Below are 15,852 nucleotides of genomic sequence, written 5' to 3'. Positions count from 1 at the left end.
GCAGGGCTGACGGGCATCGCAGCCCACCTGAGCCTCTTGTTGCCACGGTGATCATGGACCTCATTATTTTTTCCTTGACAGCAAAATGAAACTCTGTGCTGAGCTCCTCTTTTCCACAACCATGGGAAAGAGGCGTAAGCTGTCTGGGGTGTCCTTGGATTGCAAATACTCATTGAATCCTAGCAACTCTTATGTGTCTGTGAATCAGGGGCTTGTGTGGTTTAGGCAGAATTAGAACGAATCTTGTGAAGAGAAGGTCAAGGTCAGATATTAATGCCCGTTTTTAAACACTCCTCCTCTCCATCCTCTCCCAACCTTCTGATTGTGCAATACTGGCATCGCTTTTCACCCTCTGAAGCACATTTTAAATCTGGATTAAACAGGTTGCCTGAGCTCATACCAGTAGCAGTTGACAAGACAGGAAAGTCCCCTCCAACTGTGCATGTAGATATAGACTGAAATCTGAGAGTAAGAGACACGTGTGTGATTTCCCCCCCACGCACCCCCCCATCCCTCCCGGTCACTCACAACTCCCCATTAAGATTCATGTTCACTTATGGAGGTAAGCATCCAGCCACAAATCTCCAGATTTCTTTAGGGATCTGTGGAAAGAAAATGAAGAGAAGCTTGTTTGGCATGTGAATCTTGCCTCCGTCATTTTTTTCCTACAAAGAAGCCTGTCACTGAATTTGCATGTGAATCCTTAGGACACCGAATAGGTTTCCCCAGTACAGCAGACATAGCAAGAGGAGATAAGTGAGCAAGAACTTCACCTGATGCCCACTGGGTTATTTGTAGTCCCTCTGGCAGAGCAGAATTGCCTGGGCTCACCACATTGCATTTCCGAAGGCATTTCCGCGCTTCCCCCTGGGAATTCTCACGCAGAATTTACCATCTGCATCATCTCCGCAAATATTATGTGACAGATATGAGCTGATTTGGGTCCAAAAGTCCTCTGACAAAATGCTTCTATCAGGAGGGCAAGTAATTCCTGAGATGGTTTCTGAGAACTTTTGTAGGGACATGGGCACTATCCGGTGGGCATCACCCCGCTGGGGCTCAGCGTTGCATGCATTTTCCTGTGCTACCTGGGTGAGAGGACCAAAGGAGGTTTTGAACCAGTTTTCAGCTCTTCTGCATGTTGGGGCCAATCTGCTTTAATTTGTGTTTGCTTAGAATGGTTTGTCAGCGGAGATCCTCAGACTGCAGAACACTTTCTCATGTTCCCCATCATGAATTATTCCCCTTTGGAGTAACTGAGACAGAAACATTAACGCAGAGCCTGCCTGACAAGGACTATTAGAGCCGTCTTCAACTATGCCTGTAGGGAATAGCCCTTGCTGCTGGCAGGGCTCAAATGGGAAAGAGCATGGGCTGTAACCTGACTCATTCCCCTTTGATTCATCTCACTTTGCAGTCTGAAGATTTGCTGCCTGCTCCCAAAAGCAAGAATCACCAGCTGTCAGAATAGCATTTAAAAAGGGTATTACAAAAAAGGTCCCTATTGGCTCAGGTTAGGACCCATCCAAAAAGTATTTGGTACTTTGATAGCAGTGCTCTGGTTGCAGAGGCTGCGCTGGGGGACAGTTGTTTCTCCCCCCCATGATGTAGTGAAGTAGGTTCCCATCTGTTGTCACCCAGCGTTAGTCCACTAAGTCAGTGGAGCTGTGTCATTTCTGCTGTGGGTCAGCATTGCTGCAGGTGTTCCTTGGACTGCGATATGAAGATTATTTACCTAAAGACACCAGATTACAACATATCGACGTGGCATTTCTGAAGGGTCTATACTGTCCTGAATTCTCGGTACTAGAAAATGTAGGATGTTCATGTAACAATGAACGGCAAGCTGCAGATGATGCTAGAAGGACCTTACCCAATGATGTCTACGAATGCTTTTCCAAGAGGCTTCTCTTCATATTGGACTCCATACTTGGCACATAATGACTTCACCAAAGGTTTCACCTTCCAGAAATTGTGCCGTGGCATTGTTGGAAACAGGCTTGAATAGAGAAAGAGAAAACAAACCTGAGAAAACTCAAGAGACTAACCCCAAGGGATGAGCATCTCTCTGCCTCCTCATAGGGGCTAATTATTACTGCCTTCTCTTCAAGCTGTACAAGCGGACAAAAGAAAGAGAGGCACAGAGGGATATCCATGCCTTCCAGTCCTCAGTTTCAAGGAGGCTTGTGAAAACTGAATGCATTGATTCTCCTGCCACTCTGCCATGCCTCAAAACAAAGCTGTGCTCAAGAAAGACAATGAAAGTCAGTTCATGCAAGAGAGGACACTACAAGTGCAATGCAAGGGAAGCAGAAGTGAGGAAACAGCCTGTTTCCTTTGGGCAATACGAATTGCTTCTTGCCAAATCGATTTCCCAGTGACCCTCTTTCCCACCTCCGGAAGCTCATGGAACAGCAAAGCAGGTAAAGAAGAATTTGGGATCACCTTGCCCTGTGCTATTCAATGGAGATTTCCTAAGCTGACTTCCAAACCAGTCAGTTTTACCCTAAAGCCCATCTCTTTCACATTTTGTGTTGTCACTGGCAATAGACTGTCCGTATGGCCCTGGTTTTACTATCTTTCCTGCAATCTGGTACCCAGCAGTGCACACAGTCCCACACAGCTGTCACATGCTATAAAACACTGAAGTGCTTTAGGGGACAGGAAATTTCTGAAATGGATACTCAAGGTCAAGCAGTTAGCTTAGGATTTGAGTTCATAGCCATTGTAACTGGTAGATACGTACCGCTGACTCCTAATTAAACCCCAAATTAAAATTGTGAGAGTGAAAGCTGAAGTATTTGGTGGCAAGAGAGAAAGACGTCATGCCTGCAGTAGAAGCCCACTAGGACCCCAAGTAGTTTGGGACTCTCCTTGGCATATGGTAGTGCTCCAAAGATCCTGACCCATCCCACACATGTGCCTTTCGCCGACTTTCCCTCCGCTCAAGTGCACTGTTGTGACAACCTGGTAATGGCCAAAGGATTCTGGGTCCATACTCACTGGTGTTCAATTTGAAAATTCAGGTGCCCGGTGAACCAGTCATTGAAAAAGGACTGCTCGATATTGCAGGTGGCTGCCACCTGTGAAGGCAAGAAAGCAGCTGTGAAGATTGGAAGTCTCACCCTAAAACCAGGACGAAGCTCCCCTTGCCTTGTGGCAGGGGTTGATACGTGTCTCCTTGCACCGTCGAGCGGTCAGAGCGCAGCAGACTGCTGAGCTGAGAGACCTGGTTGCAGCAAGGGGAGCTTTAATTCTCCTTCAGGGCTTACGGTCAACTGTTGTGCCAGCCGTGTCTCCACGGGTTTGACCGGTGGTATAAGGGGACAACATAAGGAGGCAGTTTGTGGGCATTTGGTGATGAGTCACATAGCAGTCCATCTACAGACTCCTAAATCTCAGCCTCTCCCGTTGAAGATCAGATGGTTAACAACAGCACCAAAGAGGAAAACGGAGGAGGAAAACTGCATGGGCACAGAAAGCCTGCTTTTCCCATCCCATCCAGTTATTGCCCAGTTTGCCTTAAGTGCAAGGCCTGAATATTCCGTAAATATTTCTCAGCTGCTCTTACTATTAATGATTGTAAAATTAGGTAGTCTTTCTTAAAATCCTCTTACATTCTGAACTGGCTAAGCTGTGATTTCTACGTGGTAACCATAGGAGATCTATACTCAATTCACCCTCCCAAGATGCATCGTAAGAGCACATCAGTGTCAAAGAGGCTTATCTCCCTGTATCGCATACACATTTTCTCTCTCTCCCCCACATCCTTCTCTCTCTTATAATCCCCCTCCTCAAATCTCTCACTTCCACAACCTCTTAAAGTGCTTAAGCAAACACTTAAGGTGAACATCTGAATACTCCCATGACTTCAGTGAATCTCTTCACATGCTTAATTTGAAACAAACGCTTAGGTGCCTTCCTGAACAGTGCTTTTAGCACTTTTTTTTTTAGTGCTTTAAGTGTTTTTAGCACAAGGGAGAGACACTGACTGGTAGACTTTGAAAGCTCACCTTCAAGGCCCCACTAACAACCACAAATACTTATTATACTAATTAAGACATGAGATGATTTCTTCTCTCAGCTCAGTTCTACCAAATTCATATGGCCAATGTCAAAGTTGCTCTCATTAACCTCTGGGTCTGACAAGGACTTGGACCACTGTAAAGAAGAGCTATCCTTTCAGCAGGGTGGATTTGTCTGACCAAGCATTAAAAAGCTGTAGAAAGCATCTGGTTTTCATTTCAGTCCTTATTGCTGAAATGTAAACTTTAGAAATACATTGAGCTCTCTCTTCAGCTTTAATTATTGTTGGGGCTCTTCTATTTGCTCATATGTGTATGCTAAAACACACAACACAGGAAGGCCAAATCGTGCTTCTTGAACCTGATACTGCCTCAAATCCGAAGTAATCTTTTGATTGTCAGATTAATTACAGAAGTTTGGACTTCCATCTCTTGACTCAGCATTGCTGGCTCTGGGGAGAACATCTTTACAGGAGGGGTCATGGCCAGAGACCATACACTAGTACCTGGGGACAGTGGTAACCCATCTGCTCTTTGAGTACATTTCTAATCCGTTTTGGGGTGAATCAGGGGTATTCTTTCCCCTCCCAGTTACCTGCGAGCTAAGCCAGTCTCTGTGCTTCTCACAATCTATTTCCATTGGAATGTGATTCATCTGGGTGACCCACACAAACCAGTGACTCTCCAGAAACCTTCAAAAACAAACAGGCAAAAAGCACGACAATTTATATTGCAGATCGGGATATGAGGTAAACAGAGTGGGAGGTGCAACCTGTCAGGAAAGTGCTTCTCTGAGGTATTGAAGTGAATACCGCTCTTTCTATAGAAACCCGAGAGAATCACTTCTGTAATGAATTTCCTTTTCCCTCTTTATACCTCTGGGACTAACGCAGGTATGATTAAATACCCGCAGGACATCCTGCTGGGCTATCCCTCTCCCTCTTCCTCGGAAGCGGATTGATCTCTCATGCTACTTATGCCTTTTGGTAAATAAAGATGATCCAACTCCTTGGAAAAAAAACAAGCCCCAATTTAGAAATTCTCAGAACTGGTTTCATCTTTCCCGTTGCTCAATGGATACACATGAATTTCAAACTCCACCTGCCCACTGGTGTTAGCTTTCTGGGTGTCAAGCTCAGCACACCGGAGCTCCCAGCTTCCCTTTGCTCTCTCGGTACCTTTGCCACAAGTCTCAACTTTGTCCTGGGCTGGGTAGCGCTTTAGAGCGGCTTGTTTATTGCTTACGGTCTATAACTGCGTTTTTAGCACCTGTACAGACATCTACAGAAATGCACTTTCTTCCCTTTACCCAAAGTAGTTTCTCTATGCTGAGACTTAGACGTGTGCTGACACGGTTGTTGTCCAGAAGCATCCCTGTTCTAGTCTTTAGGCTTGTTTTCTGAAAGAGCAGATGATCTGAATTTGCAATTTTGCCTTTCTTCTCGCACTCTTAGATTAATCAAAATCCAGATGTTTTGGAAATAATGGGTCAGTTGTAAGTTTTTCAGCTTGATTTCAGACTGAAAAGGTTGCCTAGGCACTTATACAAATGTCTGCCTTTTGAATCTCCTCTTTTCATAGTTCCAAAATGTTTTGAAACTATGAAAACTGAAGTCATGAACAGTGACATTAAATTTTGTGGAGGCAAAAGTTCTAATATTGTGAAAGTTTTTGTACATCTGTTGCCATTTCTTTTTACTAAAAAAAAATAATAATTTTTTTTTTTTTAGAAAATGTTTTTCACCGTGACGAAATGTTTTCCTAAAACTAATGCCGACTGTGGGACTAAATGCCGTCCTTTGGTACTAGCCAGCGTACAGGCCATGCAGTCTTCTGCACTGGGAGAACTGGTGAGCATCTCACTTACAGGGGAAGCATGTAGAGTGCTCAGGAGGGCTCATGAATTACCTTCCCAGTAAGCTGGGAAGAGGGTGGCCTGAGGCACTCTGGAAGGGTCCAGCCTTGACCAAAGTGAAAAAAAAATGTGTAAATGTGTTGGCACCGGGCAGCGTCTGAGAATAGGGAATGAGGAAAGAAAGAAAAATCCTGGCTGGACCATCACAAGGGCGGGGGAAGATGCAGGCGGGGGAAGATGCTGAGCACCAGAACCAGCTCTGCTGCGGGGAGGCAGAATTGGGAGATGAGAAGAGGAAAGTGAAGCAGTGGGAATAGCCAAGATAACACACACTGAGGTCGATGACTGCAGAGAACTTAAACAGGGAAGGCCTGTGGGGCACAGCAGAGCTGAGACTTGGATCGTCTGGCACTGGAGGGAGGGGAGAGCAGCGGGGATGCCCTTTATCTCCTACCTGACAAAAGTGAGGAGAGACAGGGATCCCAGAACACCATAGAATGGGATGTATGTGATGAAGTAGCGCATGTAGTAGCTGATGGCCCAGGCTAGGTCCTAGGGGAAGAGAGAAGACATTAGGCATCGCTTTGCCTATCTCATATAACGTGTCCTTGGTGGTGATGTTAGGGACGCTGGGTAATTATTACAGCAAAGCGCGAGCCCTGCCCACTGGCCTCCCTCCCTACTCAAGTGTGATTTCTTATGAGCCAGTTGGATCCCATAAAGATCGAGGGAACGTTTCACTCACCGCCCAGAACCTGCGCCTGATCATGGTCGAGATGATTTGGATTTGGAAATACACAGGGATGAGCAGAGGCGGAAAGACTGCAAAGCAAAGGAAAATGTTTTGGCCATCAGAGGGGTGGAAAGGCGTGTGACGTGAGTGAGTCAGGGATTTAGGACTGGTTCTAGGGAAAGTCTGCCTAGCACTGGTGAGAGAGGTGAGGTGCTGGTGCTGGGGGGTGGTTGCCTTTCTGTGAAGAAAGGAGGCTCTGCTGCACACCCGTTCATCTTGACTTATCAAAGAGCATCGACCGGCAACATGCATTTTTTCCACGGAGCCTCTCACACAGAGCTTATTTCCCAGTCTCAGTTGTTTGCCTTCCTTTACGTGGCCATCCTGGCAATGTTCAAGATGCTTGGATATCACTGAAGGATATACTGAACTGATTTGGGGACCTGCACAGGGGATGGTGGTCCTGAGGAAGGGTAGGCTGAGTTGAGACTTAAGGAGTTGCTCTGCTAACACAAGAGGGGCTGGAAAGGTTAACTGGCATTTGGGGAAAAAGGAGTGCAGGGCAGATACTCACTGAGGAAGAAGTACTCGTGCTGGTGGTTGTAAGGCAGGTACTTCAGCTTCTTCTTGCCATACTGCAGGACACAGAGGAGAAAGCTCAGGCTTGGATTATGACACTCACATGTAAGAGGAGATTCTCTGCAATACTTCTTTATTTATTGACTGGAGAGTTTTGACTAAATCCCCACCACCAGGGAAAAAGTGTTTTGGTATGGTTTGGTATCTTGACTTTGTAATTGTGCTAGGTGTAAATGCCTTTTTAAGGTCTTTTGGCTTGATACTCAGATAATTTCTATTTACTTGAGAGTCTGATGGCATATTAATGCATTTCTCCACCTTCTGCCATGCCTGTGGCTGTGATAAGAGCTGCTATCATCTCCGTCATTACCAATACAAAAGTGATGGGCATAAAGTCTGACCCTTGTTAAGTCACTACATGGGATGCCAGTGCAAGACAATGAACCTTGGGTAGCCTTCCATGAAAAATGTCCCAACCATTGATCCTTTTTGACTTCTGCAGCCATCAGCCCTCATGAACTCCTGCCATTAGCCAGGCCTTGTAAAAGCTTACTTTACCAACAGTGGGAAAACTAGCATGGTCCTCGGCTATTACTACGGCAAGTCACACAGACGTGCTTAAATCTCTAATGTCGTGTCACTGGTTTGACATGGAAGTGATAGGAAGTAGAGTGCCGTCATTGAGAGCTATACTGCACTGATTCCTGAGTTACTATGGTCCACCTACAGAGAGCAGAGGCAGAGAAGTTTCTCCAAACACAGGTTCAGACCTTGGGTTGCTGATTTTGCAGGTGCCTGTTTCTGTTCAGTGAAAAGAGGGAGCTGGCCTCCTAACCTCATCTCCGTACTGAAATATCTAGAGCTATAAAGAAGTGTCTTATTGAGCTCCAGAAGCGTTCACACAAGGAGCTAATGCATGGAGAACCTAGGTTGCTGTGAACTTGCATTTTTGGTTCCAGCATAGCAACTTCCCAATGAAGGTAAGTCTTGTAGCACCAATAAATCAGGCACATCATTCACTCTGGTCTGAGCTCTGGGAGGCTGCGTGCTTAGCATCAGCTGGAAAAGGATTATATACAAGTATGAAAGAGTATTGGGATAGAATGATGCTGGCCTAGTATTTCAGATATTTTGCAGGAGGGAGATCCAGTTTTCCTTGTTGTCATAAATGGTTACATCCCTAGTTTTTCCTTTAAATGGTAGAACCAGAGTCTGCTTTTAAACCCAGTTATCAGGCACAAGATTTTCCAGTGGGTTGTTAAAAGCGTGATACTGATTAACATCTTCTAGATAATGGCCTTTTTATACCACAGGAGAAAGCTTTCATTTTAGTCATACATAAGAGCCTTTCTGCCTCTTGAAAATTCTGTGTGTGCAAGACATTCTCTATGCATGTCCACATACCAGTACGTCCGTCCCCTATGTGTGTCTGGAGTTACTTGCTCAATAGTATAAACGCAGGCTGAGAAACCATTAACTTTTTAATGCTCTATTCCCCTGTATTGTATTTGCTGCAGATGTTTCTTTGTTGGTTTTCTTTGGTTTACGTTTTGTTTTTAAAACTAGAAATCTTTGTGCCATTGTAAAAAAGACCAAGGATGGTACATGGTTTAAGTCCTTTGTGTAGGTTTTTATAGAGTAGACAGTAAATATTTTGGCTCTAGAAGGACAAATTGAATTCAAATCCCTTAACATGGCCTGTTATTTCATGTGCAGCACATCAGCACATAATGTAAGAAAGTATTTCTTATGCAAGCAATATCCCCTCAACTGCATAGCAAAGGCTTCAGTGGAGAGGACTTCGTACAGATTGTCTGGGGCACAGCTGGACTGACTAATATTGGAAGATATTTTCTGTGGAAATGAAAGATTGGTTTTGAAACGTTCTTGATGAAGTACTGAGAAACACCGTATTTTCCCCTCATGTTGATATTGCAAGCCAGCAGGATGAAGTTGTCTTTAATTGCTTCCTACTGTCTTTCCAATCCCATCTTCACTGCTCTTCCCAAGCTACCCCAAAACACTTTCTCCTGTGGTCAGTATAGGAAATGGATAGGGAATTATATAGTCGCCCTTGCTCTTCAGCCCCAGGTTTTGGGAGGGCGTGATGGCCAAACTCCTGTCAGACAACATAGACAGATGAAATCCCTGGACAAAGCATTTCCTTTTTTAGCATTCCTGGAAATCTTGACTGTGTAAGTCATGTCTACCAATACTAGCCAACTCCTGGTTTTGCACAAGCGTTCTCTGAAGCCCTTTAGGACAACGGTTTTCCATGTTTTACCCACTTTGCCTTACCTCAACAGGTTGTGTATCTCCGAGGACAAAAATATGCAACATGTTCACATCTGGGTCCTTCTGGAATATGTTGGGCTTGGCGTGGTGTTGGAAGTGACGATGGTTCCACCAGTTTGCAGAGGCACCCTGGGCAGATAGAAGAACAAGGAGTTCATCCGTAGGAAACTACAGTTCCTCTAATGGTAGGATTACCCATTCATTTATATAAACTGAAACAGTGCAACTCAGATTGTGGCCAAACTGTTGATTGCTTCTGAAAGAGCAACAAGCAGTAACTGGCTGAACTGTTAGTTGCTATGAGACTGCTGGTTTCAGAGGGCTGGTTTGCCCTTGTTAAGGATCATCCGTATTGAAAGAACAGGGAATAAATATACTCTGAGTGAGTCTTCCCACATAGGAAGTTGTTATTAGTAGCTGAATCACGGAATCATAGAATCATTTAGGTTGGAAAAGACCTTTAAGATCATTGAATCCAACCATTAATGTAACACTACCAAGTCTACCACTAAACCCACTTGCTGCCTCACTGATTATTACACTGGTTTCCCTCTACCGCCTGTGCCTGTGAGGAACCAGGCAAGACGAAGTGGGTTCGGGAGAATGGGCAAAGCTATGTTCCACCCTCTGCAAGCTCCTGCTGCGAGTGGATGCTGAAATGCCTGGACTGCACTGGTCCTTGCCCAGGACAGAAGTTCTGAAGACATCTTGAATGGATGGGATGTAGCAGGATGGGACATTTGAAAAATATTATACCTTAGTGGAGTGCACATGAGAGGATGTTAAAATAGGGTTTTTGCAATTTAATAAGCTTTGTCCTCTGCTGTAAATTGGTGCGGTTCCACCGAAGCTTGCAGAACTACCGTGTTCTGTTACAGCTATGATTATGGTCTCTCCTCTCTTTTGCACAACAGTTCCACGTGCAAGGGTCACTAACTTCTCCTCTGTGCATCTCCTCACTGTGGAAAGGCTTAGAGCTGCAGTTCCCTACATTAACATAGTCAAAGTGACAGCAGTTGTTTCCACAGTGCCCTGGGTCCATAATGTCCTTTACCTTCAGGTGCCCGATGACAAACTTGTGGACCACGTGGTTCCAGGAAGACTTCTTAAACACAGAGAGATGTCCGAAATCATGCTGCAGCCACCCTGCCTGGGCCTGGGATGAAGGGAAATCAAGTCGTTAGGAAGCTGTTTGAAATCAGAGTTAAGCACAAAATGAAATTTTCTACAAGAAAGCTGCGGAGGGACTTTTACAAGGGCATGTAGTGATAGGATAAGGGGCAGTGGCTTTAAACTGAAAGAGGGAAGATTTAGATTAGATATTGGGAAGAAATTCTTCCCGGTGAGGGTGGTGAGGCACCGGCACAGGTTGCCCAGAGAAGCTGTTTGGAACAAGGTGGTCTTTAAGGTCCCATCCATCCCAAACCATTCTTTGATTCTATGAAATGGAGATAGAAGGCAAGTTGTGAGTGTGAGGAAGAGAGGGAATTAACTGAAGTGAGAAGGTGGAGATCTTTGTTTTCATTCTGGAAGGGAACACAGAATCATAGCATCATTCAGGTTGGAAAAGACCGTTAAGATCATCGAGTCCAGCCATAAACCTAACATTACCAAGTCCACCAACATGTGGAAGGAAAGGCCAAAGAGGTGACAAAAGTGTCTGAGCCACAATCAGCAGTGGGTAGGGGTGGCCAGAAGGCACCACGGTGGCAGGTATGTTGAGAATATTTTTCACTGGTGTGAATGTTCTGCATTAGTAATTCATCTAATATGAAAAGTTCAGCGCACACTGGCCTTCTCCTGAGTGATTTGCATAGCCAGTATGCTCTGTGCCTACTACTTCTCACCTGGGAAGTTGTAAGGATGCAGGCGAGGATGAGAGTTGTGATCCAGCCAGTACCGAAGTATGAAACCATTAACCAAGCCAAAACTTCCATTGCGATAATATGGCCCAAGTAAAGAGAGAAGAACAAAGGATTTGCTCTGAACAAGTTCATGTCCTCTGCTGTCTTCCTCAGGGTCCGGAAATCCTCCACCAACTGGGACTGCAAAACAGACAGGCAAGGCACAGTATGCAGCTTGTAAGTGAGTCTGAATGGGTCTAAGGAAGGCAGGCTAAGTTCCAAACTAACGCCCCTGGCTGTTTCTTGCAATTGTTGGCTACTCCAGAAGTAAGGAAGGACCTGCCTCCATATTTACCCTGTATTCTAGCTTTTCCTAGCACTTGCCAATGAATAAACAGCCTGGCTGGTCTGAGCCCACATCCTGACCTTTTGCACCTTGAGCGAGGAGAGTAATTCAAGCCTGCTGCTGTGAATGAGCAGCACTACCTGGCTCTGTTGAGAGTGACATCAGCTGGTGACTTTCATCTGAATGAGCTTTACAAGTACTAAAGAGACAGCTGGAGAAAGCGAGAATTCTGTCCTATCACTTATGCGTAATTCCAGAGCTCTGACGATGAGCACCCAATATCAGAGCACCCAATATCAGAGCACCCGTCATCTATTTAATATGTGGGTCAGCTACCGTGCGATCATTCATGAAGAGCATTCCCGGGTTAATGCGGGTTAGCATCGTCTCTTCTATTGTGAGTGATACAGATATATCATAATCATGGCCAGTCAGAAACAACAGGACAGGATTGAGTTTCGTGGCAAAAGCCAGTCATGCCATGCCCTGTGCCTGAATAATGAATGAACGGGCTGTCTGGGAGGGATACAGAGCTGCCCCGAGGATGCGGAGTGGATGGAAAAGGCACTTGCTGGGTTCCTACTCAAGCACAGCCACCAAAATGAGACATCTGGTTCACCTCACCCATAGGTGCCCACTGCTCGTACCATGCATGGCACAAACGTAGCTGCTCTCCAGAGCTTTGCTGGAACTGGGCTCAGCAGAATACACCAGTTTGAGTCTCACAGAGGTATTTCCCTGGGATTTAATCTGTCAAAGGGAGCTGCACAGCAAACAGCGAAAGAGATTCAGGTCTTGTTGACGTGGTGAGCAACTTGTCTGGAAGTCTTTTCAGACTTCTTTGCCCATCCCTCTCCTTCCCCCGTAACAGGCAAGCGGTGACATGTGTTTTAGAGCTGGGTCACCAGAGAAGGAATCGCAGAAGGGACACCAGTCACGAGAGCTGGTGCACATTTCCCAGTCCACATGTCTCAGTTCCCATTTCCCTTCAGTATGGGATCAGTCCAGCCCAGGTACCTGGAATGGGCTGCTAGAAAGCAGCTGTTGGTTGCTCCATGGGAAAGGAAAGGCTTGTACAGCCAGTCTGAACGTGTCACCTCCCTCCCACACACATTTTAATCTATACAGGGATGCGCACATTGCTACAGGGAGATATTCAGTCGCTGAGCACTTTTCTCCCTCTCTGGAGCTGCCTGTAGGGAAGAGACCTTTATACTCTGCTTGCCTCTGACCTGGAGGACATCCCAAGAGATAAAAAACGATGGAACATACCCATCATAAAGCCCAGCTCAGAAACAAATACTCACGTTTTTACCTCGGTCCTGGCTAGGTTCCCCTGGAGCAAGCTCTCCAATAAGTAACGGCTTGAGAAACTTTTGCACCAAGGTGGGATTGATATGGAAGGCCCGGAACGCATCCTGGAGTGGAAATACAAGTAACTGTGTGAGATTCAGGAGTAACCTGTTGCTTCTTACTCATTGTGTCATTCCCGTCCATCTCCAGCACTGTCCTTCTCTGCAGTCACCCCCCATGTGAAAGAGGGGTGCCAGACTGACTGCCACCTCTGTGATCGCTGTTCAGTGCGGGACTTCTACTACGGGCTGATGAATTTGCTTATCTAGTAGCAAGCGAATGGTGAGACCCAGGATGCTATCTAGACATATGGTGAAAGGCACCTCAAGAAATTTTTTCTAAGCAACTAAGTACCTAAATCCTGTTAATTCCCTTAGAAGGTAGGCAGAGAGGAATTTGTGCAAATCCCCACTAGGATATAAATACCCTTTGAAAGTCTGTTGCCTGGAGGCAATTCAAGAGAGGGGGTGACTGTGGTGACTGAACCTGGACATGACTGCAGATACAAAAAATAGTACTGGGTTTTTTGGCCAGACCTGTAGATCTCAGCACTAACACAACTGAGGAAAAAGTGGTGACTCTTCATTTTGGAGACTGCCTTTCTCTTTTTGTTCTGTAGGATGAGTAACTGAATGCTACCTTAACTCTTCTTTACTCTAGAACCATGTTCTAGATATATAGGCAATTCTATCTCCATGCAAGTCCAAGTAGAATGTCTTAGAAAGGAACCAAACCAAAAACTCGGTTGCATACCAGCAATTTTAAGCAATTGCTTTAAAGTGCTTGCTACTAAACTTTGCAGTGGTTAGGACCCCATTCAAAAAGGGATCTCCACCAAAAAGCAACTTTATTCATTACTCTGAAATATGCTAAGCAAGTTAGCAGTCTTGAAGAGATACAGGTATCAATACATCGGACAAGACTTCTTGTCATTTCTACCGTGCTGTGGCATATGGCTGCTTGTCCCTACAAGAGGCTCATTAATCTTTTGTGAGACTGCTTTTATATTTTCTATTCAGTATATGCCTTGAACATTGGGTACATTTTACTCAAATCTCTCCTCCCTGTGATAATAGACATAAGTAGCTTGTTAGGTTTTGGCAACAGAATAAGTCCTATCCCATGTATTCCTCAGGCTGGAAAAGCAGGAAGCTCAGCTGGAATAGTATTTTTCTTACATATTTTCAAGGCTTCTTCTAATATGGAAGGACAATGCCTTGTTTGTAGAGTCCTTTTGATCCTGGCATCCATGAGTTTGCCTGGCTCTTCTTTTTCCATACTCCTTCCCCTTGCCACATGTTTTTGTCTCCCTATGTTCTATGGCCTGATGGGAGCATATATTTGATGCATCTGCTGCTAGTAGCGAGACCTTGCACACCCCTCCTTTCACATGGCATGGCTTCAATTTTATCCCCAAAGACAGTGGTAGGGACAGAAACTCTTACTCTGTCCTTGCCCTTTTCTTACTACGCAGAACTGGAGTGAACTCTAGCTATTCACCTAGCAGAGCTATAAAGATGTAGTTTCGTGGAGTACCAAGACCAGTACAGAAAAAAAATAGCCAAAAAACAGAAGTCAGGATAACCGTGCTCCGGCCTTTCCACTTTGTCCCATTGCCTAATAATTGTAGGGACCAACTCAAATCTCACTTCTAGCTCTCAATGGAAAGGTCAGACAGGAAAGCACTCGCTGTGTCCATCTGACCCTTCTGGCAGCTGATCTCCATCAAAAGTCTAACTCTGGTGTTCAAAAATACCAGCCAGCAACCTTGGCCCCAAATCCCACCTAAACCAATAGAAACTTTCACCGGATTCCAAGACTTTGGATTCAGCTTCAAAATAATACGCTGACCATAGCAGTTTTGCTGTGGGAGGCATATAAGGAGGGAGAGCGAAAGCTGATCTGAGCCATTTAACTTGAAGTTAAAGAAATGATATCTGAGAAGAGCTAGCCACAGGTGCAGGAGAGAAATAAAACTCTGTGGAATGATTTAAAGATTATAAAAGCCATAAAATGCCAGAGGCTATGGGGGAAGAAGTAAGGAGGGGGGGGGCAAAAAAGTCATTTCAATGAGGGCAGCAAACCAGAACGCCAGAACTGAAACGGAGGTGCACTTTTTCCATAAAGCACCAGAATTTCCCGGTTACTCTCAGCTCAGCTCTGCCTGTTCCCAAACTATCCCCTTTTGTAACCAATTTTGGGGACAGAGCGATTCCTGTTACCACAGGGAGAAGTTTGGATCAATTTGTCCAGGTCCACTCGTGAGGACTGCATCACTGGCAAAACTTAGCCCAGCGTGAGTGCCACCGGTGCTTTTTGACTGCAGTGGGTCATCCGCTGCCGTTACTTTCTTGGTGCCAAAAGGAAGGGAAAACTCTAGGACCAGCAAAGCTGTTCCTATGCAAAGAAATACTTGTCCTGGATCATCAGCTTCCTTCTCTGCTTTGAGGAATTTTGTTTGCTTTACCATAATTTATGCATACTTCACCCTCTCTGGTGTTACCCTCACAGCCCACCCGAGGTTAAGTCCTCTCCCTTCTACAGAGGGGATGATACTCTACAGGACCGACTTGCCCAAGGTTACAACTGGGAGCAGACCAGCCTTAAGCCCTTTTTATTAGCGCTCCAGTTATTGTAGCATTTTCAGCTCTTGGACCCATAAATGTGTCACCGAAACGTTAAGTCTGGTTGCTCGTTTCCTTCCCCGGTACGATTTGCAGATGATGTGAAAGAGGAGGGAAGAGCAGAATGAGTGGGGGAGTGAATAGCTGACTGTACCTGCTGCAAGGTTTTGCAATTTGGGGCGAAAAAAGAAGAAGAAG

General features: G+C 45.3%; 1 protein-coding gene across 1 annotated transcript in view; it reads right to left on the bottom strand.

Moving 5' to 3' along the window:
- Window positions 1–305: 305 nt before the first annotated feature.
- Window positions 306–15,852, bottom strand: part of LOC104168591 (fatty acid desaturase 2-like) — an 18,924-nt gene continuing 3,377 nt past the window's right edge. Inside the window, 11 exon segments of the mRNA XM_009709221.1 lie at window positions 306–602; window positions 1,874–1,999; window positions 3,004–3,083; window positions 4,621–4,717; window positions 6,335–6,432; window positions 6,626–6,702; window positions 7,188–7,248; window positions 9,491–9,616; window positions 10,542–10,643; window positions 11,335–11,532; window positions 12,985–13,095. Of these exon segments, the coding sequence (XP_009707523.1) occupies window positions 551–602; window positions 1,874–1,999; window positions 3,004–3,083; window positions 4,621–4,717; window positions 6,335–6,432; window positions 6,626–6,702; window positions 7,188–7,248; window positions 9,491–9,616; window positions 10,542–10,643; window positions 11,335–11,532; window positions 12,985–13,095 (1,128 nt within the window). The 3' untranslated portion in view covers window positions 306–550.

This window comes from Cariama cristata, unplaced genomic scaffold, assembly GCF_000690535.1.
Source record: "Cariama cristata isolate BGI_N322 unplaced genomic scaffold, ASM69053v1 scaffold17780, whole genome shotgun sequence".
Classification (NCBI taxonomy): domain Eukaryota; kingdom Metazoa; phylum Chordata; class Aves; order Cariamiformes; family Cariamidae; genus Cariama; species Cariama cristata.
This window is presented reverse-complemented; position numbering and strand designations above follow the sequence as displayed.